General features: G+C 40.4%; 1 protein-coding gene across 1 annotated transcript in view; it reads left to right on the forward strand.

Moving 5' to 3' along the window:
* Positions 1-18,897, forward strand: part of LOC115224902 — a 19,966-nt gene extending 1,069 nt beyond the window's left edge. The window contains exons 2-4 of the mRNA XM_029795862.2: positions 12,317-12,460; positions 17,005-17,200; positions 18,600-18,897. Coding sequence (XP_029651722.1) covers positions 12,337-12,460; positions 17,005-17,200; positions 18,600-18,687 — 408 coding nt within the window. The 5' untranslated portion in view covers positions 12,317-12,336 and the 3' untranslated portion in view covers positions 18,688-18,897. The remainder of the gene's footprint in view (positions 1-12,316; positions 12,461-17,004; positions 17,201-18,599) is intronic.
* The last annotated feature ends 5,103 nt before the right edge of the window (positions 18,898-24,000 follow it).

The following is a 24,000-nucleotide window of genomic DNA, read 5'->3' on the forward strand; positions in this document are numbered from 1 at the left end:
TATCATATATATATATATATATATGCATATATATATATATATATATATATATATCTATATATATATATATATCTATTATACATACGCGCGGGAGTGGTGTGTGGTAAGTAGCTTGCTTACCAACCACATGGTTCCAGGTTCAATCCCACTGCGTGGAACCTTGGGCAAATGTCTTCTAGTAGGCATTGTTTGGTAGACGGAAGCTAAAAGAAACCTATTGTGTGTGTATGTGTGTGTGTGTGTGTGTGTAAACAATTTGTTTCTTTTTTTCCATGTCTGCGACATTCAGCAACGAGGAACTTTCTTTCACTCGATTGATTTCTAGTGAAATATTAAGTTCCTGCCAGACGTCCATTTGATGTGGAAACTATTTATAAGACACAGCTTACTCTCAAAACCAGATATATGCATTTGTAATGGCCGTGGATGCGTGTTTTGAGTCAGTTCATCAATTTGCAAGGACCGTACGGGTCGCCAATTTGTAATGGGCCGCGCGATGGTTCTAAGTCGGGGTCACCGATTTGTAAGGGACCGTGCGATGTGAGGTGACGAGGATGGCTCTTTTGTACCACATCACACAGCCGTTACAATAAAGAGGGACTAACAGAACAAATAAACGCAAGATGGAAAGAGAAAACCGCGTAAGAATGATTAAAAAAACATTTATTGATGAGATAACGTGTGTGTGCGTGCGTCATGTATACGGAATAATTGAGAGGACGTCATGAGAACAAAATGTACTTGTATGTGTCGGCATAGATGTATTCGCGTGTTAAGAACATTTAAGGATGACAGTGAAGAAGACAGTGAAAGGGTCGACAGCCATCGAGAAAGATGAATAATACCAGTTCGTAGTCAGTCGTACGCGCGAGTTGAAATACTGTATTAAGAAGTCGCGGCAATGATGCTGAACCGGTTACAGAAATTAAACATCAGAAAGTGATATAATAAAACGAAGAACTGAGAACGGTGGCAGGACACGATCGTCTGTCCTGCATTCTGGGTATGGCGCCTAAAGAAGATCCCATAATACCTGTACATTCTAAATTCCAGTGATGTGCTCTGTACGAGAAATCGTGGCTGTGATGCCGCTGCCTGGGTCACTTGTACAGGAGTTCATGTTGGTCGTAAATTCGCTGTTGATCCGTAGTGAAATAATTCACGAACAGTGAACTGTTGGAACCTGGGTGAATTTTGTTGCTGAGCTGTGTATGTAGAGAGAGGATGTTGACGGCGTTAAGAAGGAGATGATGGTGGTGACGAATGCGAAGGAGGTTGCCTCAGTGCTATTGAAGGTCCTGGTGAGAAAGTTGGTAAGTCTCAACGTAGCTGCGGTGGTAGTGGCATTGTCTCTTGGAGTGGCCGTGTCTTCATGGTCAGCGGCTAGACCTTAAAAGGTCTGGAACCCAAGACATCGGAACGAGGAAACGCGGGGTTTTTATAAGGAGCTGTAGGCTGAAACAGGGTAGTAAATAGGCTGTAAATAGGCTGAAACAGGGTAGTAAATAGGCTGTCCCACGTGATCCTAGGACTGGTTATCCGCGGCAAACTGGCACAACCGAGTGGGAGAGAAATAGCGCCAACTCCAACCAGAGTCGTGGACACAACGTGATCCAAATAGCGGTCAAAGGTTAGCTGTTCCCTGCTACGTTCGAATGCTCGTATATATATATAATAATTGGGAGAGGGGAATTTCACCTGAGTCGACGCTACACATCGGAATGACTTTTGAGTAATTAAGGAAATTCAGTCTCTAAATCTATCTGATTTGGATTGGAAGACTAAGATTCGCCTCCTGTCTCTATGGAATCTATCCCAGTTTGGCTGAAAAAGATTTCCCGTACGTGAAGCCAGCAGCTTCTACAGTGTGTTTTAAGGGTCATCATGAAATCGACCAAATATGCACTTATACTGGTTTTGAAAGTAAGCTCTGTGGGTAAATAAACTCACTCCTAAACACGTCGGTCCCTGTCTGACATTACGTTCCGATTAAAGTTCCTAATGAAAGATCATTATTTAAAACATTAATTACTATTTCTTCATAGAATGTTTAAACAATGGCAATGAAAGCCTGCGAGACAGCTTCACCTAAACATCTTCCTCGGTTGCTCCCGTGGTTGTTTACACCCAGGTTAATCCTAAACAAGCCGACCCTGTGATCAAAAGTATTCCAATCATGACCATCCCGTTTTTTCTTAGGTGCAGGAAACCTACGACCACATTATCCAATGTATTCTTTTCTAAGACAGCAGTGAGTGATTTGAAGGAGATTTGGCTGCAACTTCTAGCAAGTCGAGTGACCACGAAGAGTCTCCTTCGTTATATCACCATGGAGTTAATATCTAAAACGGCACACAAAGGGATAGAATAGGGGTATATTTGCTATAAATACCTCCACCCCGTGGGAAACGATGATGTGGACAATCTAGTAGATTCCAAGAACATTGGTTCTCTCCAATTCGAGGAATCCGGGGCTAGAATTAAGTTTTGGGAAAATGTTCCTATCGTTGTCATAAGTCTGACAATTTCTTTTACGAATTTAGAGAAGCAGATTTTCAATTCTAGTAATTCTTCCTACTTTTGGCACAGACCCAACTATTTTGAGGGGAGGGGTAAGTCGATTACATTAACCCTTGGTGCGCAATTGGTACGTATTTCACCGACCCCGAAAGAATGAAAGGCAAAGTTGACCCCGGTGGAATTTGAACTCAGAACGAAAAGACCCAGGAGAAACGCTGCTGACCATTTTCTCCAGTACAGCAATGATTCTGCCAGCCCTCCCCCCCCCCGATTTTTTTTCTCCATTTATAATAATACTAGACATAAGCTTCATAAACTACAAAATATGAATATCCACGCTACCACACTTGAAACCTCCCTCTTATAACTCTTTATCTCGATTGAATGTTCGTGAAGGTATTTTAGAATGACCAAACTTATTCCTGCAAATGTGCCAAGCACTGATGCTGCTCATTGTTTAATCAGTAAGCGTAGGGGAAGGTCAGTGAGACCCCATTTAAGCGGCCCTTCAGATATTGAATCTCCTTACGATACTCCCTGGGAGTTCATGGTATGAATTTCATTGTCATTGCTCCGATTTGGTGGCCAATGACATGTATTTAGTTTAAAATGCAGTAAAAATAGGGCGGGTCAGTGGGGCCCCAATTAGGCAGCCCTTAATAAAAATAGAACCCACCCCTTAGGACATTCCCTGGTATTAGGGGAGTTGCTGGTTCGAGTTTCGCTCGAAGAAGACAGTGAAAGTGTCGACAGCCATCGAGAAAGATGAATAATACCAGTTCGTAGTCAGTCGTACGCGGGAGTTGAAACACAACATATGAAAATATATAAATTCATAAATCTATAAAATACAGAATTTAACAAAAAATAATAAAAGAAATGAAAACCTACGGTCCAGGAGGAGTTAACGAACATAAAAGCGTAATGGACAGAGAAACATCACTCCAATTTATAATAGGATATTCTCTTTCGAGGTCCCAATCAACAACAATCCTGTCTTTAACAGAAGACAGCAGGAATATCAAATCCTCTTTGACAGGTATTGTGTGATTGGGGACAGCGTAGAAAATGTGGGCTCCAGTCATCCAATGCTTTGGGAAATTGTAGAATTGCTTCATCTGACAGCCATTAGACTGTGACCATGCTGGAGCACTGCCTTCAATAATTTTTTGCCGATTGAATTGAACCCAGTGCTTATTTGGGTTTTGGGAGACTTTTTTTTTCCAAGCCTGATACTTATTCTATCAGTTGTCTTTTGCCGAACCGCTTAGCTACAGGGACGTAACACACCAAAAGCGGTTGTCAAGCGATGGTAAGGGACAAACACAGACAGAAAGACATACATTATATACACATACACACACACACTCTCTCTCTCTCTCTCTCTCTCTCTCTCTCTCTCTCTCGGACTTGAATTCTTCATCTGAGTTGAGAAAATAAAGGAAACTAACGTTTTCTTGCTTATTCAGAGCGACACACAGACTTTGTTATTTCAATGTTGTATCTGGTTATTCCAAGTCATCTCATTGGAATGGGTCTCCGTCGGTTTCGGTTGGGAGGATTTAGTTGTCCCATTCGAATAAACAACTTCCTCATTGGATTAGTATGCAAGCGGCTGAGTATTCCATAGAAACGTGTACCCCTAAAGTAATCTGAAAATCGAACAAATGCCTCAAAGTGTTTTGTCCAATGCTCTGACCATTCACAGCTAATTCACGGTTATTAATTCGAAACTCAAATATCAAGTTCTCAATATACAAAGATTAGTAACGAACTCTCAAAACAATTGTTGCTCTGAAAGTAATCTTTACACTCATCCGGCACACACCACACACACACCACCACCACAACACCACAGCACATACCAAACGTTAGCACGCCGGGCGAAATGCGTAGCCGTATTTCGTCTGCCGTTACGTTCTGAGTTCAAATTCCGCCGAGGTCGACTTTGCCTTTCATCCTTTCGGGGTCGATAAATTAAGTACCAGTTACGCACTGGGGTCGATATAATCGACTTAATCCGTTTGTCTGTCCTTGTTTATCCCCTCTGTGTTTAGCCCCTTGTGGGTAGTCAAGAAATGCATATTGATGTATGTGCATTCCAGAAGTTCTGAGAATTTTTTCGGGAGAGACCTTAATTAATTACAAAGAAGTGCAAAACCCTAATCTCTTTTAAAGTAGGGCCCTTTATCTTCAATGCACGTGTTGTTATAGCGTTCCAACCATTTTGTGAAGGCGTCGCGTAAGTCCTCTAAAGTGAAGGTGTCTCGGAGTCATGTGACAGCCTCCTTCATCTCTAGTTTGGGGAACAAGCAAGGGTTACAGGGGGCAAGGTCTGGACTTTAGTGAGGGTGGGGGACATTTTTTTTTTTTTTGTTGCTCATCTCTGTCAAGTAGTTTGTTCTGGCTCTTAATGTTCTGAGTTCAAATCCCGCTGAAGCTAACTTTACATTAGTCCTTTCGGGGGTAATAAAATAAAGTACCAGTCAAGTACTGGGGTCAATGTAACCGACTCGACCCCCTTCCCTCAAAACTGTTGGTCTTGTATCAAAAACAAGAACCATTATTTGTAGAAAAGCTTTAGCAGAGATTCCTTGCTTTAACAAATATAATTTTGTCTGATCCTTGCGTCATGGTTCAACGAAATCGATACAAAATGGATTAAACTCGATTCTTCATTTACATTTTATAGAAACCAGGAACGAAGTTACTTTGGAAAAGATTTCCTCCCTCCGTCACCGAAATTGCACGGATGAACAATCAAAAGGGATTTGCTGTTTCATCTTGTGGTTTAATATTCAGTTAATTCGTTAAAAAATATCTCTACAAAGACGAGATGGATTTGGAAAAGATCCTAATGAATTTGCTTCATAAAGTAAATCAGTTTTAGTCTTGACGCGAGGTCAGAGATGATGAGAGAGCGTCTTAAGTCGATCTAATCGATGTCAACCCTTGACGGATATTTATTGGTTCTGAAATGTTGAAAGTCAATCACAGATGGAAAATATTAATTGTAAATGATTTCATAAAACAGAAACAACCAACAGAAAATTAAAAATATGAATTACAGCGTCCGTTTCCGAAAACCCTTTTTATTTCGTTTCCATTCTCTTCGCTTGTACTTAGGTTTTATTTACTCTTTTTTACTCTCTTTTACCTGTTTCAGTCATTTGACTGTGGCCACGCTGGAGCACCGCCTTTAGTCGAGCAAATCGACCCCGGGACTTATTCTTTGTAAGCCCAGTACTTATTCTATCAGTCTCTTTTGCCGAACCGCTAAGTGACGGGGACGTAAACACACCAGCATCGGTTGTCAAGCAATGCTAGGGGGACAAACAGACGCACAAACATATACACACACATACATATATATATATATATACACATATATACGACAGGCTTCTTTCAGTTTCCGTCTACCAAATCCACTCACAAGGCATTGGTCGGCCCGGGGCTATAGCAGAAGACACTTGCCCAAGATGCCACGCAGTGGGACTGAACCCGGAACCATGTGGTTGGTTAGCAAGCTACTTACCACACAGCCACTCCTGCGCCTATTTTTTTTTTTTTTTTTTTGCCTTTTCACACTTTTGCTATTCGTGTTTTACCTCCGTCTGTTTCCACATTGAGTTTGTTGTAAGAACTGTTTTCATTTCTTTTATTATTTTTTTGTTAAATTCCGTATTTTATAGATTTACTAGCAGTATCGCCCGGCGTTGCTCAGGTTTGTAAGGGAAATAACTATAAAGCATTTTTAGACAGTTATAGTCAAAAAATAGCAAAAAAATGGAAAAAAAATTATGGTAAATTTTTTTTGAGAGTTAAAAAGGTCGAGTTGCGTCCCCTAGACAGCCTGTGGTTTGTGTTTCTGATTCTCGACCCCATGTCGAATTTATCGATTTTTTTCAGAACTGGGGAAACTTTTCAAAATTTTCGCTGCGTTAGTTTTGAATTATGACATTGGGTTATGTGTGTGTCAAGTTTCATCAGAATCAGTTGAAAGCCATGGTCAGGGAGAGGGTACAACCTAACAGACACGCAGACAGACAAACTGCCGTTTATATAGAGAGAGATGAATTTATATATTTTCCTATGTTGTGTGTGGACAGAAAGCGAGATAGAGAGACTGGCAGGTCCTACATAGGTAACATAAATCATACTTTGACCCTGTATGGACTGAGATCCCATCGACAGGCCACTCATATTTAGAAATAAAGTGGCCTCTCTCGCAAGAAAGAGGCCATGGGCCAACGGGTTTTAGGGTCTGAAGAAACGCTGTAAAGCTTTATGGACGCGAAACCCAGAGTAACCCCATTGACAGGCCATATCTATCTTTATCTAAATACCCGACTGCTCTGAGCTGGCAGAAACGTTAGCACGCCGTGCAAAATGCGTAGCTGTATTTCGCCTGCCGTTACGTTCTGAGTTCAAATTCCGCTGAGGTCGACTTTGCCTTTCATCCTTTCGGGGTCGATAAATTAAGTACCAGTTACGCACTGGGGTCGACGTAATCCGTTTGTCTGTCCTTATTTGTCCCCTCTGTGTGTAGCCCCTTGTGGGTAGTAAAGAAATATATAACTTACGAACGGACATAATGTGTAACGTTTACTTTGGCGGGGGGAAAATATTACTTTTTCGTTTTTACGAATATTCATTACCTTACAAAAATTATATCAGCTAAGCAAATGACCTTCTTTGAATGCATTAAAACCCTCTACGGCATAATGTGAACCGTGACCCGACTGCTCTGAGCTGGCAGAAACGTTAGCACGCCGTGCAAAATGCGTAGCTGTATTTCGCCTGCCGTTACGTTCTGAGTTCAAATTCCGCCGAGGTCGACTTTGCCTTTCATCCTTTCGGGGTCGATAAATTAACTACCAACTACGCACTGGGGTCGACGTAATCCGTTTGTCTGTCCTTATTTGTCCCCTCTGTGTGTAGCCCCTTGTGGGTAGTAAAGAAATATATAACTTACGAACGGACATAATGTGTAACGTTTACTTTGGCGGGGGGAAAATATTACTTTTTCGTTTTTACGAATATTCATTACCTTACAAAAATTATATCAGCTAAGCAAATGACCTTCTTTGAATGCATTAAAACCCTCTACGGCATAATGTGAACCGTGTTTCGGAAAATTATCACCGTTCTTTTTGAACATATAAAGACAAAATTTAGCCAGAGCAAAATGAGTAAGACAAGATAAGATAAACTTGCCACTTCAGTTCTTCAGAATTGCTTTTGGAAAGAAGCTCATACATATCGATATCCATCGTTAGACATCAGAAAGATCGGAAATGAAAAGAAAATATATTTTTTTTTATATCTGGGTCAAATGAAAGAGGATCAGGAGAAAATGGCACGTGATATAAAATTAATGAAACTCAAAATATTCTCTATAACTCATCTGCTGGAGTGCCTCTCTTCCTGATATATTTTCACGACATGCAGTTAAAGAGAAGAAATTATTGATTTTTTTTTTTTTTTTTGGAAACTTGAAAATTATCATGGGGAAAAATTGACTTAGGATCCAGAGAAAAGAATATTGATTGTTAAACCCCAAAATTTATTGTTATTTTATTACCAACCTCAAATTCAATGGGGTCAATGTTGAGGAAAAATCTCTAAAAAAAAATCTACCCGTCAGCTATATTTGAAAGTCGCTCAACTTCAACAACAATAACCAGGCTGATCAATAAAGGTGAGGCAACTGCAGAAAATAATGATGCAATTCTTGCAGTGTAATGATTTCAAACAGGTAAAGAAGAAAATAAAGAGAAATCAGGAATTTCACATTTTGCTCCACCCCTGCACCGTTATTTGATTAGAAGGATGCAGCACGAAACGTTTGGCCCTTGAGTCACGTTTGTAATTTTCTGCAATACTCATGCATTGATTTCTGGTTCTCCTGTTGGTTTTACTACCGCCGCCTCCCCCCTCTCTCTCTCCCTCTCTTTGTATTCTACTTGTTTCAGTCATAAAACTGCGGCCATGTTGGGGCACTGCTTTGAAAGGTTTAGTCAAACAAGTCGACCCCAATATCTAAGTTTGTGGCTATCGTGATTCTGCTACTGTCGTTTGGTGTCAGCTGGACATCGAGTTATGCACACATGGAGGACAGACGCGAACATAATATATTTTATTATATTAAAAAGCGGCGAGCTGGCAGAAACGTTAGCACGCCGGGCGAAATGCGTAGCCGTATTTCGTCTGCCGTTACGTGTTCTGGGTTCAAATTCCGCCGAGGTCGACTTTGCCTTTCATCCTTTCGGGGTCGATAAATTAAGTACCAGTTACGCACTAGGGTCGATGTAATCGACTTAATACCTATGTCTGTCCTTGTTTGTCCCCTCTGTGTTTGGCCCCTTGTGGGTAATAGAGAAATAGGTTTAGTCAAACAAGTCGACCCCAATATCTAAGTTTGTGGCTATCGTGATCCTGCTACTATCGTTTGGTGTCAGCTGGACTTCGAGTTATGCACACATGGAGGACAGACGCGAACATAATATATTTTGTATGGTTTGTAAGATTTATTGAACAAGAGAACTATTGAATACAAACAACCAAAAATAGGCGCAGGAGTGGCTGTGTGGTAAGTAGCTTGCTTCCCAACCACATGGTTCCGGGTTCAGTCCCACTGCGTGGCACCTTGGGGAAGTGTCTTCTACTATAGCCTCGGGCCGACCAAAGCCTTGTGAGTGGATTTGGTAGACGGAAACTGAAAGAAGCCCGTCGTATATATATATATGCATGTGTGTGTATGTGTGTGTTTGTGTCTGTGTTTGTCCCCCTAGCCTTGCTTGACAACCGATGCTGGTGTGTTTATGTCCCCGTTACTGCATGGCCGCAGTCAAATGACTGAAACAAGTAAAAGAGTAAAAGAGTAAAAGAGTAAAAGAGTAACCAATGCCTGCTGGTCATGAAGGAGATCGAAACCGAACATAACGATGGCTAATAAGGCCCGAGATACCAGAAAGAGTTGGAATCTTTTCCTTTTGAACGGCAGACAATTTCTAGTTAACTAAACACTTTTAAACTTCGTATATAGGCGCAGGAGTGGCTGTGTGGTAAGTAGCTTGTTTACCAACCACATGGTTCCGGGTTCAGTCCCACTGTGTGGCATCTTGGGCAAGTGTCTTCTGCTATAGCCCCGGGCCGACCAATGCCTTGTGAGTGGAATTGGTAGACGGAAACTGAAAGAAGCGTGTCGTATATATGTATATATAGATATGTGTGTGTGTTTGTGTGTCTGTGTTTGTCCCCCTAGCATTGCTTGACAACCGATGCTGGTGTGTTTATGTCCCCGTCACTTAGCGGTTCGGCAAAAAAGAGACCGATAGAATAAGTACTGGGCTTACAAAGAATAAGCGCCGGGGTCGAGTTGCTCGATTAAAGGCGGTGCTCCAGCATGGCCGCAGTCAAATGACTGAAACAAGTAAAAGAGAAAAGAGAAAAGAGAGAAAAGAGATACTGGTAGAATGTGTCAAAATAAAACATTTTTTTCTTTTGGCTTTCTTGAGAAAATTGTAATTTGTTTGTTTAACGTAGTTTAATTTTTCGAATTTTAACCAATCCTATGCTCTCTTTTGAGCTGAAATCATTTGCTGCGTCTAAAACTGAGACAACATCCTGTAACTAACCCTAACCTCCCCCCTAACCCTAACCCTAACCCTAATTTTTCTTTTCTTAATTGTTAAATTAATTTAATTGTTACGCGTGTAAAAAAACTAAAGCAATGGAATTAAATTAATTTAACAATTAAGAAAACAATTTAGGGTTAGGGTTAGGGTTAGGGGGGAGGTTTAGGGTTAGTTACAGGATGTTGTTTCAGTTTAGACGCAGCAAATGATTTTAGTTGAATGGAGATAATCGATTGGTTAAAATTGCCGAAATGCTCGGATTTTCAAACGAAATATCTTACAAACTATAGAATTTTCTCAATAAAACCAAGAGAAAATGATGTTTTATAAACACATTCTACCAGTATACGAAGGTTAAAAGTGTTTAGTTAACTAGAAATTGTGTTGACATCTGCCGTTCAAAAGGAAAAGATCCAAGAGTTGATCCGAAGTTATAAAGAATTCTTTTCATTTTTCACTGGATTCAGCAAAGGATAACTCAAAGTGGTTTCTGCTATACTAGGCCGTGCTCTGGCTTGGTTGCGACGAGACGGGAAAATGTGTGTCGTCTGGAGGCTGTCTCTGCAGCTCCCTCTGCTGGGGGTTTGCCTTAATACTAAGATAAGCGCGCGAAAAAGTCATAGAACTTTTCACTAAGTTTTATATGGCGTGGTATCGCTGCAAGCTGATTGGTTGATAATCAGGGCGCGTCGCTTGACCCGAATGTGGACTGAACCCAACTATCAGGGTTGTAAGGTTTCGATTCTAGGTCTCGCTAGAAGTTTTTAACCGCTAAGTTACGGGGATGTACACAAATCAACACCGATTGCGGAAGACAGTAAAAAAAACAAAGACACACACGTACACATTTATTTTAAAATACGCTTAACCGTTTTTCACATTTGTAAGATTTTCAAAAGTGTAAGTTTAGAGGAAAGTGGAGCTGCGACGCAAACTGTTTGGTTCTTGAGAAACGATACTTTTGAAAATCAAATAAACGTGAAACCGGTTAAGTATATTAATTTTAATTTTAATAAATCTTCATGCAGTATACTGTGTGCATTTTAAACTTCATTTGTCTGTCTCACACACACACACAATCAATCGGACTACCAGACTCGTTGAATTAACATATCAGTGGCTGAATATTCCACAGACACTTGTACCTTGAACATAATTCTCAGGCAGAATCATTGTGACGAAGTGTAATAGGTGAACCGTTTCAATTCCATATACAATCCACCCAATGCGCTTCTATGCAGTTTCCATCTACATAATTTCACTCACAAGGTACGAGTCAACCGAAGGTTACAGGAAATGGCATTTTCCCACAATCGGCACTTCATGATTGTAAAGCGAGCTTCTTAGCTGTTTGGCATATTTTGTGCGTGCGTGCGCGCGTGTTTGAAGGCGCATGGATCATTGGTTAGAAAGTCTGGCTTACAATTGTGAAGTTGTGGGTTTGATTCCCGGACCAGGCTTCGTGTTGTGTTCTTGAGCAAAACGCTTAACGTTTCTCCAGTTCATTCAGCTGTGGAAATGGGTCGCAACAACACTTGTTCCAAGCTGTATTGGCCTTTTCCTTTCCTTTGGATAAGATCGGTGGTGTGGAGAGGAGAGGCTGGTATGCATGGGTGACTGCTCATCTCTGTCAAGTAGTTTGTTCTGGCTCTTAATGTTCTGAGTTCAAATCCCGCTGAAGCTAACTTTACATTAGTCCTTTCGGGGGTGGTAATAAAATAAAGTACCAGTCAAGTACTGGGGTCAATGTAACCGACTCGACCCCCTTCCCTCAAAACTGTTGGTCTTGTATCAAAAACAAGAACCATTATTTGTAGAAAAGCTTTAGCAGAGATTCCTTGCTTTAACAAATATAATTTTGTCTGATCCTTGCGTCATGGTTCAACGAAATCTATAAACGACCTTGTCGGGACTTGTGCCTTGGAGAGGAACATTCTAGGTGCAATTCCATAGTCATTCGTGACCAGAGGGATTCTTAACCCTTTTAACAACTTCGTTACAGAGAGTACAGTCTTACAGTGGTATCGAAATCAAAACCACAGGCTTATAAACCCAACTCGCTGCCTCCTCGCCCATTCCTCTCTGTACTTTAGACGTTCCTGAATGAATTACAAAATAATTCTTTTGTCCGTTCTGTTTTTGTTTTTTTCTTGCAGGCCTCCTCTCCTCCCACAAAATGTTCGCCCAGAAACAATTAGTTGGATTGATGTTTATGTGTGTCTGTCTCTCATTGATTACTCATGCTTACCCATGCGGAACGAATCCGCTCCAAGTCGTTCAAAAAATAGCCGATGCCAAAGGTAAGCAGTACTTTTCTCATTTACGCATAAACATTGTCGATCTTTTTTTGTTTTTCATTGATCTGCTTCTGAAGCTGTTAATTGTTAATAGTTCCGTTTTTAAAGAATACATTTACATATAATGAACTAGCAGTATCGCCCGGCGTTGCTCGGGTTTGTAAGGGAAATAACTATATAAGCATTTTTAGAGAGTTACTTCCCTTATAGATGCCAATTCGGGCTTTCTTAGCCATTTCTGTTTTGGTGTCTTCAAGCCATGAAGTCGTTGTTCTAAAAGAACGCTGGTCTCCTTGACAACGCTTTACAACGTTGATTTCCTTACACTCCCTTCTCCAAGCTTCACGAGGGAGGGAAGAAGGGGGAGAAGCAAACAGGTGCAGGTGTGACCATGGACGCCAACTCTGCCGCCATCGACACACGAAAAATTATGCATTAAAATGGAATAAAAAATGATGTTAAATTATTTTTTAAATCGTAGACTCATCGTAGACGCGCGCTAATACTCAGACGGGCTCGATATGAATCACGACTATAAGATACCCGAATTTGGTTAAACTGCACCGCAAAATGTGGGAGTAGTTAGGAATCTAAATCGAAGGGGACAGACACTCACACAACTACAGTTTTATATATATAGATATTATGTAAAGATGAGGCAGCAAGCTGGCAGAATCATTAGCACGCCGGGCGAAATGCTTAACGGCATTTTGTCCGTCTGAGTTCAAATTCCGCTGAGGTCGACTGTGTCTTTCATCCTTTCGGTAAAAATAAGTACCAGTTGAGTACTGGGGTTGATGTAATCGGATTACCCACTCTCGAAATGGTTGGCCTTGTGCCAAAATTTAAAACCAATATTATGTAGAGGTCGGGCGTTGAGCTGGTAGAATCGTTTCTGCATTGGGGAAAATGGTTAGCGACATTTTGTCCGTCTTTACGTTCTGAGTTCAAATTCCGCTGAGGTCGACTGTGTCTTTCATCCTTTCGGTAAAAATAAGTACCAGTTGAGTACTGGGGTTGATGTAATCGGATTACCCACTCTCGAAATGGTTGGCCTTGTGCCAAAATTTAAAACCAATATTATGTAGAGGTCGGGCGTTGAGCTGGTAGAATCGTTTCTGCATTGGGGAAAATGGTTAGCGACATTTTGTCCGTCTTTACATTCTGAGTTCAAATTCCACCGAGGTCGAATTTGCCTTTCATCCTCTCGATGGACTTTCTCCCTCCTCCTCGTGCCAAAATTTGAAACGAATATCTAAATGTTTTTATACTATAAACTGATTCTTTCAATTGAATGAGATGTTTTGGGGAAAATAGCAGAAAGTGCCAAAATGTGGTAACTGTGCCAGGTAAGGATCAATTCCATTCAGATAATTTGATTGCTTCGATTACGGAAGGGAAATAGAAGAATAGAAGGGAATATATTTTTTGTTGATATTCTTGGAATACAAACCCAGAACATAATGTAGGCAACTGCACTGCATTGACCAACGCCTTTTTCCAGTAGACTATGGGATGGAAGCACTCCGTCAGTTACGACGACGAGGGTTCCGGTTGATCCGAACCAACGGAACAGCCTGCTCGTGAAATTAACGTGTAAGTGGCTGAGCACTCCACAGACACGTGCACCCTTAACGTAGTTCTCGGGGATATTCAGCGTGACACAGAGAGTGACAAGGCCAGCCCTTTGAAATACAGGTACAACAGAAACAGGAAGTAAGAGTGAGAGAAAGTTGTGGTGAAAGAGTACAGCAGGGATCACCACCATCCCCTGCCGGAGCCTCGTGGAGCTTTAGGTGTTTTCGCTTAATAAACACTCACAACGCCCGGTCTGAGAATCGAAACCGCGATCCTATGACCGCGAGTCCGCTGCCCTAACCACTAGGCCATTGCGCCTCCACTCCAGTAGACTATATCCGTAAACAGAGAGAGTGAATCTTTGTGGCTTCTAAATCTAATGTTACCATCACTGCCTTGCGCCGTCTCTGTATAGAACTCTATAAATCTATTTTAAGATATTGCTTGATGAGGCTGGGGTCAACTGGGATCCTGCCAGGTTCGTGTTCCCAGAGACGTCCTCATGCGTAGATCCGACCAGGTAAACCAGTGCTCTCTATCGCTGACCGTCCCACACCAGTCTCTCTGCATCCTCCAAGGGGACGTCGAGCCCCTGAAGATCTGCCCCAATCACGCCCAGCCATTTGGTGCGGGGTCCGCCACAAAACCTCTTCAAGCCCGCAGCCGCTGCATCGAATCAAAGTTAAAATATTTGGTCCTGTTTGTTCTGTTGAGTTCAATTGTAATTGGTGTGGATATACTTGTTCTAGCAGTTACATTATATACATACATGTGTACACTATACACACTTACACGAACACACACACACACACACACACACACACACCACACACACACACCACACACACACACACTCACACATTCAAGGAAAATGGACAACAAAACCAAGGCTGGACGAGTATCTCAGATCATTTAGAAGATTTAATAAGAATAAGGTGAATAAAAAAACGGAGAAGTAGAAGTAATTAATGTCTTACATCTGCTTCTAGGATATCCCAGGTGATGGGTCAACATCTCATGACCCGAGATACTCGTCCTGCCTTGGTTTTTGTTGCCCTTTCCTCTCTAATATATACCTGCTAACTCGGAAGCCTACTACAGATCCCAAACTCCAACCTCAGCTGTGAACTTGGAACCTAACGGATGACCAATTATAGCACTTACACAGCGTACTATTCGTTTGGATCACCAGTGAGCCAAATCCCTCATATTCTACATACAAACTTTCAGGGCTTGTGCATTTACAATCCAAGAACAGGAGATTGCTACAAAATCTCCGGTAAACAAAAGAGATCCAAGATGCAACTGAAAATGTAGATTTTGTCATATTTTGTGACAGACATCATACATGCGATTAGCGGTCGCCCCAAAATGCCGTCGAGGTACTACCTCCATTTGCGACGTGACGTTAAAACAATATACAATGTCATTCGGAAAAAAAGACTGTCCTGGAATAAACATAGAGAATCTCCCTGTTAGTGAATACATTCAAAAATATGGACACCAGGAGTACTAGTGGAATACTCCTATCAAAACCCTCAAATGTTAACCTAATAGGCTGGATAGACAAGTAAAACTACGTAGTCTCATCCAGGCCAGCTGCCCCGTGAATATCTCTTTGAAAACCAAAGCGAAAGAAGATAATTATGGACAACTGCTTCGAAAGCTCCAGCTTCTGTATCCAGATTATAAGTCACATAGTAATAATAGTTGGTGATTTTGGTTTTGTGAGTAAATGCCCAAGCGATAATCTGGATAAGCTAGGAGTTTCAGAAACAGAAATCAACTGATTCGCACATTACAAATGCAATCTGTAAGGGGAACAGTAATATTATGCAAGACTTTTCTCAAGTTTGAAATGTGAATTTGGTTTTGCTCTCTACATTCCAAAGATGGAGTTTTGTGCCTTTGTTAGAAAGCAGCTCCTCCTTTTTTACAGGAAGATTTCAAATAATTAAAGGCAAATAGTCAGAGACTGAGTATTTATAAAGCGTCTTCAAAACGGAATTGGATTATTTTTCCTTTGTAGTTCCGTCAAGTTATTTTAATATTTCTCGAAATATTTCTATGCTCAGAACCTTCAAATTCGCCTTCTTCCGTCGCCGTGCGTACCACAGGAATAGCACAGACATCCAATGGCTTACATTAGCCAGAAATGGGTACGGAATTGAATTTCGCTGTTTGAAACAAGTTCTTTGAATATAGAACGATTCTCAAACGAACTGGAACTCGCCCAGGCTAAAAAAAAATGGCATATTATATTCTAACGAGAAGGACAGATATGAATTTTGTGAGAGGAGTTTGGGTCTTAAGAAGCACAGTTTAGGCTGTTACTCCGACCACCGCCGTTGTCACTGTTGTCGTCGGATATGCGCCTTCGGTCATTTAAGTCTGACGAATCGCCTATACTGTTAAGCGCTTTACAGATGCGAAACCAATGGTCAGTATGACCAGCCTTAACATTTAACTTCCTAATGGATAATCAAATGAGATAGACGAGTTAAAGAAAGCAGATACTGTTACACATTCATATCTATGTGTTTGCGTATGCCAAACTACATCCCCACTCTTGGCACTATTTGTTAGTGAACAGTACAACTGTGTGTAAAGTATATAATGTATCACTACGCTGAATGTCGTCGTCCGTGTAACATGTAAAGTCAATAAACACGTAATAATAACAATGGTTTTCAATTGGTTGTCTATCCCATTACAACGCAAACTACACATAACAGATACGTATATATTTGACAGTTCAAAGCTCGTTATCTTACATACGCCAGGATCGTTAAAAGAAAGTCCCTATCAAATAGCGTGGCCAGTGGTATCGATTAACCCCACACTCTTCAAAGTGTTAGCCTTGTGCCTAAATCGAACATCATTTCTAAAGCAGCAGTTTGTTTCTAGTACCGAACAATTACAATATCATTCAGAAATACTGTTTTGTTGTGTGTGTTGTCTTCTTTTAGGTGTGACCTACAAACAATTACTGTCCAACTTAGAATTCCGAAGACAAGTAAACTATCTGTATAAGAAATATGCCAGATGTGTTGGAATTGTTGAAACAGGTACTTACAAGCGTTCAATGGAGCCCCAGTTGTTGCAAAGCAGTGAGAGTTCGATGATGGATCCAAGTAATTACCAAGACCACGGAGACATATACCGGTAGGTGTCACTTGAACACCATCAGGGGGGTGGGGTGCAAAGGTAAATGAAACCAGCCAAAATCAAATATTGTTGTTGTTTGTTCCTTCTCGAGCCATACCTGGCTCGTTTCATTGGCGTATAGGTTCCCCACCTGGACGGGACGCCCGTCTGTCGTAGGTGAGCTGCAAGATGCAAGAAGAAAGAGTGAAAGTTGTGGCAAAGGAGTCAGCAGAAGTTCGCCATTACCTTCTGCCGGAGCCGCGTGGAGCTTAGGTGTTTCGCTCATAAACACAAACATCGCCCGGTCTGAGATTCGAACCCGCAAGTCCGCCACTCTACCCACTAGGCCATGTACCTCCAAATATCGTTATACGGTCAATAAATCCCCAAATGCAGCTGTTGCCATTTCCACTTGTCGTCCTTATATGTATGAGGTCTCCACAAGTCAATACTGAATCAGTCTAGCTTTAAAGATTTCCGATTTGTCCCTACTTTAGGGAAAGTACTCAAATGTTTATCGAGGAACTCAACGCTGTAAAAGTTGTGTTAATTGAACGTTAAACAATGGAAACGAACGACCTAAGAATAAGTGTCTGGTTTCTTTGAAAGGCGGCGAGCTGGCAGAAACGTTAGCCCGCCGGGCGAAATGCTTAGCGGTATTTCGTCTGCATTACGTTGTGAGTTCAAATTCCGCCGAGGTCGACTTTGCCTTTCATCCTTTCGGGGTCGATAAATTAAGTACCAGTTACGCACTGGGGTCGATATAATCGACTTAATCCGTCTGTCTGTCCTTGTTTGTCTCCTCTGTGTTTAGCCCCTTGTGGGTAATAAAGAAATAGGTTTCTTTGCACGGCAAGATGTCTGCAAGATACAAAATGAACCATTCAAATATCGATGGAAGAAAATGTATTCTGCAACTGATTTAGTCTATTTATTCATAGTTGAAATCCTAATCTTTCTCTCAATTTGGAAGGCAGCTTATTACAGGGAAGGATGGCTTCCACTAAATGTTCCACAACCCAATTCTACGTTTTTCACTTATGTAATTAAAGTGGGAAAAGAAATGAAAGCCACCTAAAAAAACCGAACCACTTCCTCCCAGTCCTCTGATCAAACTGTCAGGTTAATTAATGTTAATGAATTCTTTAACCAACAAAAATTATTTGCAGCGTGGAAGGTGTTTGTAAGCCATTTAAGAAACACACAAAAATTATTTGTTGTCATTAAATCTAAACAAAATGGCGATTAGCTTTTTACTTATAGCCGTATGCCAAATTCGATCAGAGGATATGTAGCCCTTTACATCTTTTTTCCTATTCTAGAAAACAGAAATAAGATAAAGACAAACAGTTGTTGGTTACATATCAGAAAACAATTTTTCCAAGACGTTTACATTTATTTCCATCTTTTTTTGCAGACGATCTGACAGTTTTTACAAGAGAGCTTCATTACTGAAACGTCAAGACACAAACAATCCGGGACAACCTTTCTACTTCTACAAATGAACTAGGTCGTACTTCTGCCTTAAATCTAACTAGTTTCCAAGGTAACAAGCCGGATGATGATGTCACTTCCGGAGGAAGTTCATTAATCATCCTCCTGTCCAACAACCATTCCTCGTTTAACAAGAAACTTTAAAATCGATTTACAAAACATCTGTAGGACTTCTTTTGTCAGAAATTTCACGGAAAAATAAAAACCAAGTTGGAAAGTTATTGTCTTTATTTCTATTCTATTGTTTCTTGTATTTATTAAAACAATAAATATGTATTTTTCTGGATTTCTTTCGTCTTCTCCATAAACATTATTGCTGTTTTGTTGTTGTTGTTGTTGTTGTTGCTATTGTTGTTTAACCTCCGGTCAACGTAGAGCAAATGGGCTTATGTGTACGGAAACATTTCAACCGTGACAATTCCGACTTTGTACATGTGTTTCAACGATTATCTTTTTAAGGCAATCCTTCGGTATTAGCAGACCGCGTCGTTCGTCATTTTTCAGCCTAACCTCTATGTCATGAGAGAATATCGCGAGTTTATGTTTTCCAGTTTCAGCTCTTGAGCTGTGGCCATGCTGGGGCACCGCCATTGATACTATTTCATATGTAATTTCCTTATCTAAGGCTGTAGACAATGATTTGGTTATGCTTTCAAGCAGTGAAACCGGCTCAAAGTTGCCGGAGATGTATTTAACCAAAGTCATTATGAAAGACTATAAAAGGAGAAATGGAATGGAATGAAAACGCTGTCTTCTTAAAGGTCCTGCTTCCACAGTTCCAAATAGTTACACTATCTTCTATCCCACCCGCTCCCCTCCACCATCCTCATGGTAGAACTGGGGTCTATATTTAGCCAATCATATTGAATCAAGGATGTCACATAACTTATTCTCTACATAGTGAGGAACTTCAGTGTATATCATAAAATGGGTTTTGAGGAAGGCCGAGATTTCGTGAAAGAAAATTCTGCGGCTCCGCAACATAAAAGGTCCTTTAAATAAAAATTAAAATGTATTGTTATATTTGGTGGGGACGGTCATTTTGCCAATAAACACACACACTATTTATTTGATCTTCAGTTTAGCTTTATTATTATTAGTTTATTGAAGGTGTCGACCTGGCAGAATCGTTAGCACGCTGGGCGAAATTCTTAGCGACATTTCGTCCGTCCTTACATTCTGAGTTCAAATTCCGCCGAGGTCAACTTTGCCTTTCGTCTTTTCGGGATCGATAAAACAAGTACCAGTTGAACACTGGGATCGATGTATTCCACTTAACCCCCCCAAAAAAAGTTTCAGGCTTTGTGCCTTTAGAAGAAAGGGTTATTATTATTAGTAGTGGTGATTGTTTATTTGTCAGCTTTCTTTCGTCACACATTCTGAGACCTCTTCAATGATTTCCCCTTCTTCTCTGTGTCCCTTCTCTTTGTCTGGGCCATCTTCTCTATGTGGTATCCCCATCCATATAACAATGTATCTTACTTTTTTAAAAGATATATACATATACATATATATATATATATATATATATATTTAAAAAAGGAGATGTGGAACACGAGTTGTGATATATAAAAAAAGGAAATGAAGAAAATGCTGACAAAATAATTTAAGTAAGGGAGAGTGTATTTAATTAGGTGAAAGTTCTTTTTACCGGTTGCGCATTTGTTATGCTTATCAAAAGATATTTTTTTAAGAGAGATAGAGTTCCTTTCTGATAGATTATATATATATATATATATATATATATATATATATATATATATATATATATATATGCACACATGCGCATGCGCGCTGGTCGAAATGCTTCGCAGTTTTTCGTCCGTTCTAAGTTCAAATTCCGCCGAGGTCCACTTTGCTTTCCATCCTTTCAGGGACAATAAAAAAATAACCAGTTGAGCATTGGGGTTGATGTGATCGACTATTCCCCTCCCTAAAAATTTCAGGCCTTGTGCCTTTAATAGATATTATTATTATTATTATTGTTATTATCATTATCATTATCATTATTATTATTATTATTATTATTATTATTGTTATTATCATTATCATTATCATTATTATTATTATTATTATTATTATTATTGTTATTATCATTATCATTATCATTATTATTATTATTATTATTATTATTATTATTATTATTATTATTAAGGCGGAAAGCTGGCAGAAACGTTAGCACGCCGGGTGAAATGCGTAGCCGTATTTCGTCTGCTGTTACGTTCTGAGTTCAAATTCCACCGAGGTCGACTTTGCCTTTCATCCTTTCGGGGTCGATAAATTAAGTACCAATTACGCACTGGGGTCGATATAATCGATTTAATCCGTTTGTCTGTCATTGTTTGTCCCCTCTGTGTTTAGTCCCTTGTGGGTAGTAAAAAAAATAGGTATTTCGTCTGTCTTAATCTTCTGAGTTCAAATTCCGCCGAGGTCGACTTTACTTTTTATCCCTTCGGGATCGATAATTTAAGTACCAGTCACGCACTGGGGTCGATGTAAACGAATTACCTCCTCCCCACGAAATTGCTGGCCTCGTGTCAAAAAATTTGAAAGCGATATTTAAAACAAATTTTGAGTGAAGTAAGGGGAGACTACTATTGTTAAGCGACAGGGGAGACTACTTGATTAAGAAGTTGGTGCGAAAGGTTATTAGTAAAAAGGAGAAGAGGTCGTAGGTTTTATTTAAACACTAAAGAAGTGTTTCTTGGCGCCGGGTTTGCTCTGATTGAACAGACCTATAAACAAGGACGTTACAGCCGTGACACTCTTGTTTTTCTTGTCAGTATGTCCAATGTGTCCTTAATTTGAAAGAGATTTGGGTTATTTTTAACTACGTAGAAGGACTACGTTGAAAGCCCCGCCACGGGTTCGATGAAAGAACTTTGTTATTAGCTGTGATGACTTAAGGGAGTTGGCGAGGTTGGAGGGGCGCTGGGGGGGACTAATGATGTTGCAGGGAGTGAGGAGACGATATCCCATGACAGCTCCCATGACTTCAGGAAACATTTTTTCACGCTGAGAGTTGCTGAAGCATGGAACAAACTGCCGGCATCGGAGCACTGCATCCTTCAAAACTTCCATGCTTCCTGAAATTCGCCAACACTACACCTGATTTTCTCCCCTCCATACACACGCAAACATGTATCTGACTCATACATTGTTCGCTTTCCAGACATTTCTACATTACTGCATGTACTTTATATGCACTTTCTGACAAGTTGTGGTGCACCTGAGCACTGTATACAATAATTTCATTATTATTATTTATCCCGAATGGGCTGGGAACTGTGGCTTATGACGATACTCGGACAATTAAGGGTGGAATTTGAAGAACCTAGAATCTGGTCGGTAATGCTCCATTGTCAGTGTGTAGCGGTATGTATGTATATGTATGTATGAACGTATATATGAATGCATACACACGCTCGTGCACAAGTACACACGCACATACTCGGCGGAATTTTGATAGCTAATGATATATGTTGCAATCCTTCGGTATTGGTATCTCTCCTCGTGACATGGATAAAGACACTCTGGAGACCAATACCGAAGAAATTCCCAATAAGGGTTTCTAGGTAAAGAAAATGAAGAATTTAGTAAGATGTGCTCCTGGATTCCGAGACCTTTCTGGTCTAGATGCTCACACCATCATCCTTCTCTACTCCACTTTTGCCCGACCCCACCTTGAATACTGTTGCCCCTTATGATCTTCCCACACGAAGCAAAGCATTATAAAAGTGGAAGTACTCCAGAAGTCAATAACAAGAAAGATAGACGGCATTAACAAAAGAAAAACTGAATCTCTACTCTCTCCAACGTCGCCATGAGCGCTACATCATTTGTCTGATATGGAAAATATTCCATCAATATTGCACAAATGATGCTGGTATCAATTTTAAAATCCACCCAAGACTTGGCCTCCCGTGCTATCCGCCCACGACAAAAATCGAACTGAAGACACATATCCTTATGACTTAATTACTTAACCTCAACCGGTCCAGCTCTCTTTAATATCATACTGAAATACATTAAAACGGAAACAGATCCCATAAATTTCACAAGTTCTCTGGACAAATTCCTCCAAAAAATTCCGGACCAACCTCCTACATTCGGATGTGTCTCCAAAAATAAAGACTCTTTGCTCGAGTGGGCCATGATGTCCCGTACATGACTGAGGTGTGAATCACGATCTAAAAGACTCCACCAGGTGGTGCTTCTAAGTCAGACATGGCCTGGGCCTTTGCTGGCCGAAACCTAAAAGATCGAAGTTATATATAAAAAAAAATAATACTTTGGCAATTCTTCGGTATTGGTAGACGACATCATTCCCCCACACAACCTTCTTCTCTCATGACATAGACAAAGAGGCCAGGCAGAAATAAAGGGTCAATTACATGATCTCTGAATGCTGAAACTCTGGAAACCAATACCGAAGGATCGTCATAGATGTTATTACAAAATATTTCATTGAAAATAAATGAAACAGAATATGTATTTTAAGGTGTGTTGATATTCTATCACGATACGTAAATGTGTGTGTGTGTGTGTGGAGGGGGGCGTATAGTTGTTACAAATGTCTATCGACACTGAGACGAAAGAATAAAAGATAAAAGCTAACCGGTGATCTTTCGTCTCTAGTAGACCTTTCCGTCGATTTCCGTAAATTTTTTTTTTTTTTTTACATATGGGCTTGCGGGAACTTTTGAAGTAATATACATACATATACACATACACCGAGTAAAAAATTTCAGTTATCTCTCTCTTTCACACATTACTCTGTCTCTTCACACACACTAACAGAAGCACTTCACTTACACAACATACTGTCTGTCTCCCACACTCCATCAAACACACACACACGCACACACACACATGTACATCAATGCTTGCCATGCACGGTAACTTCAAAAGAATTTCCCTCGTCATATAATCGCTTTCTCTTAGTCTCTTTCGCTCTCATTACTTCAAAAGTTCCCGCAAGCCCATATGTAAAAAAAAAAATTTTTTTTACGGAAATCGACGTAAAGGTCTACTAGAGACGAAAGATTGCCAGCTAACCTAAGCACAAAGTCTGTTGTCTGACGCTCTACCAATTCTGTCAGGCACTAATCTAAGCGAAGAATAACCATGATTGACTTTGAAAATATTCCGTAAAGTCTTTCTTCGTGCCTCGACTCGTTCCCAAATTGTCGTTGACACGGAAGTAGACATTTCGTTTGTTTTGAGCTGCTTATCTCTCCCTTCGGATATATATTGAGATTTATTATTGATATAGATATATAGAGATATAGATATAGACAGACATTCTGTTATCTTCGTTGAGC

The sequence above is a fragment of the Octopus sinensis genome, linkage group LG26 (assembly GCF_006345805.1).
Source record: "Octopus sinensis linkage group LG26, ASM634580v1, whole genome shotgun sequence".
Classification (NCBI taxonomy): domain Eukaryota; kingdom Metazoa; phylum Mollusca; class Cephalopoda; order Octopoda; family Octopodidae; genus Octopus; species Octopus sinensis.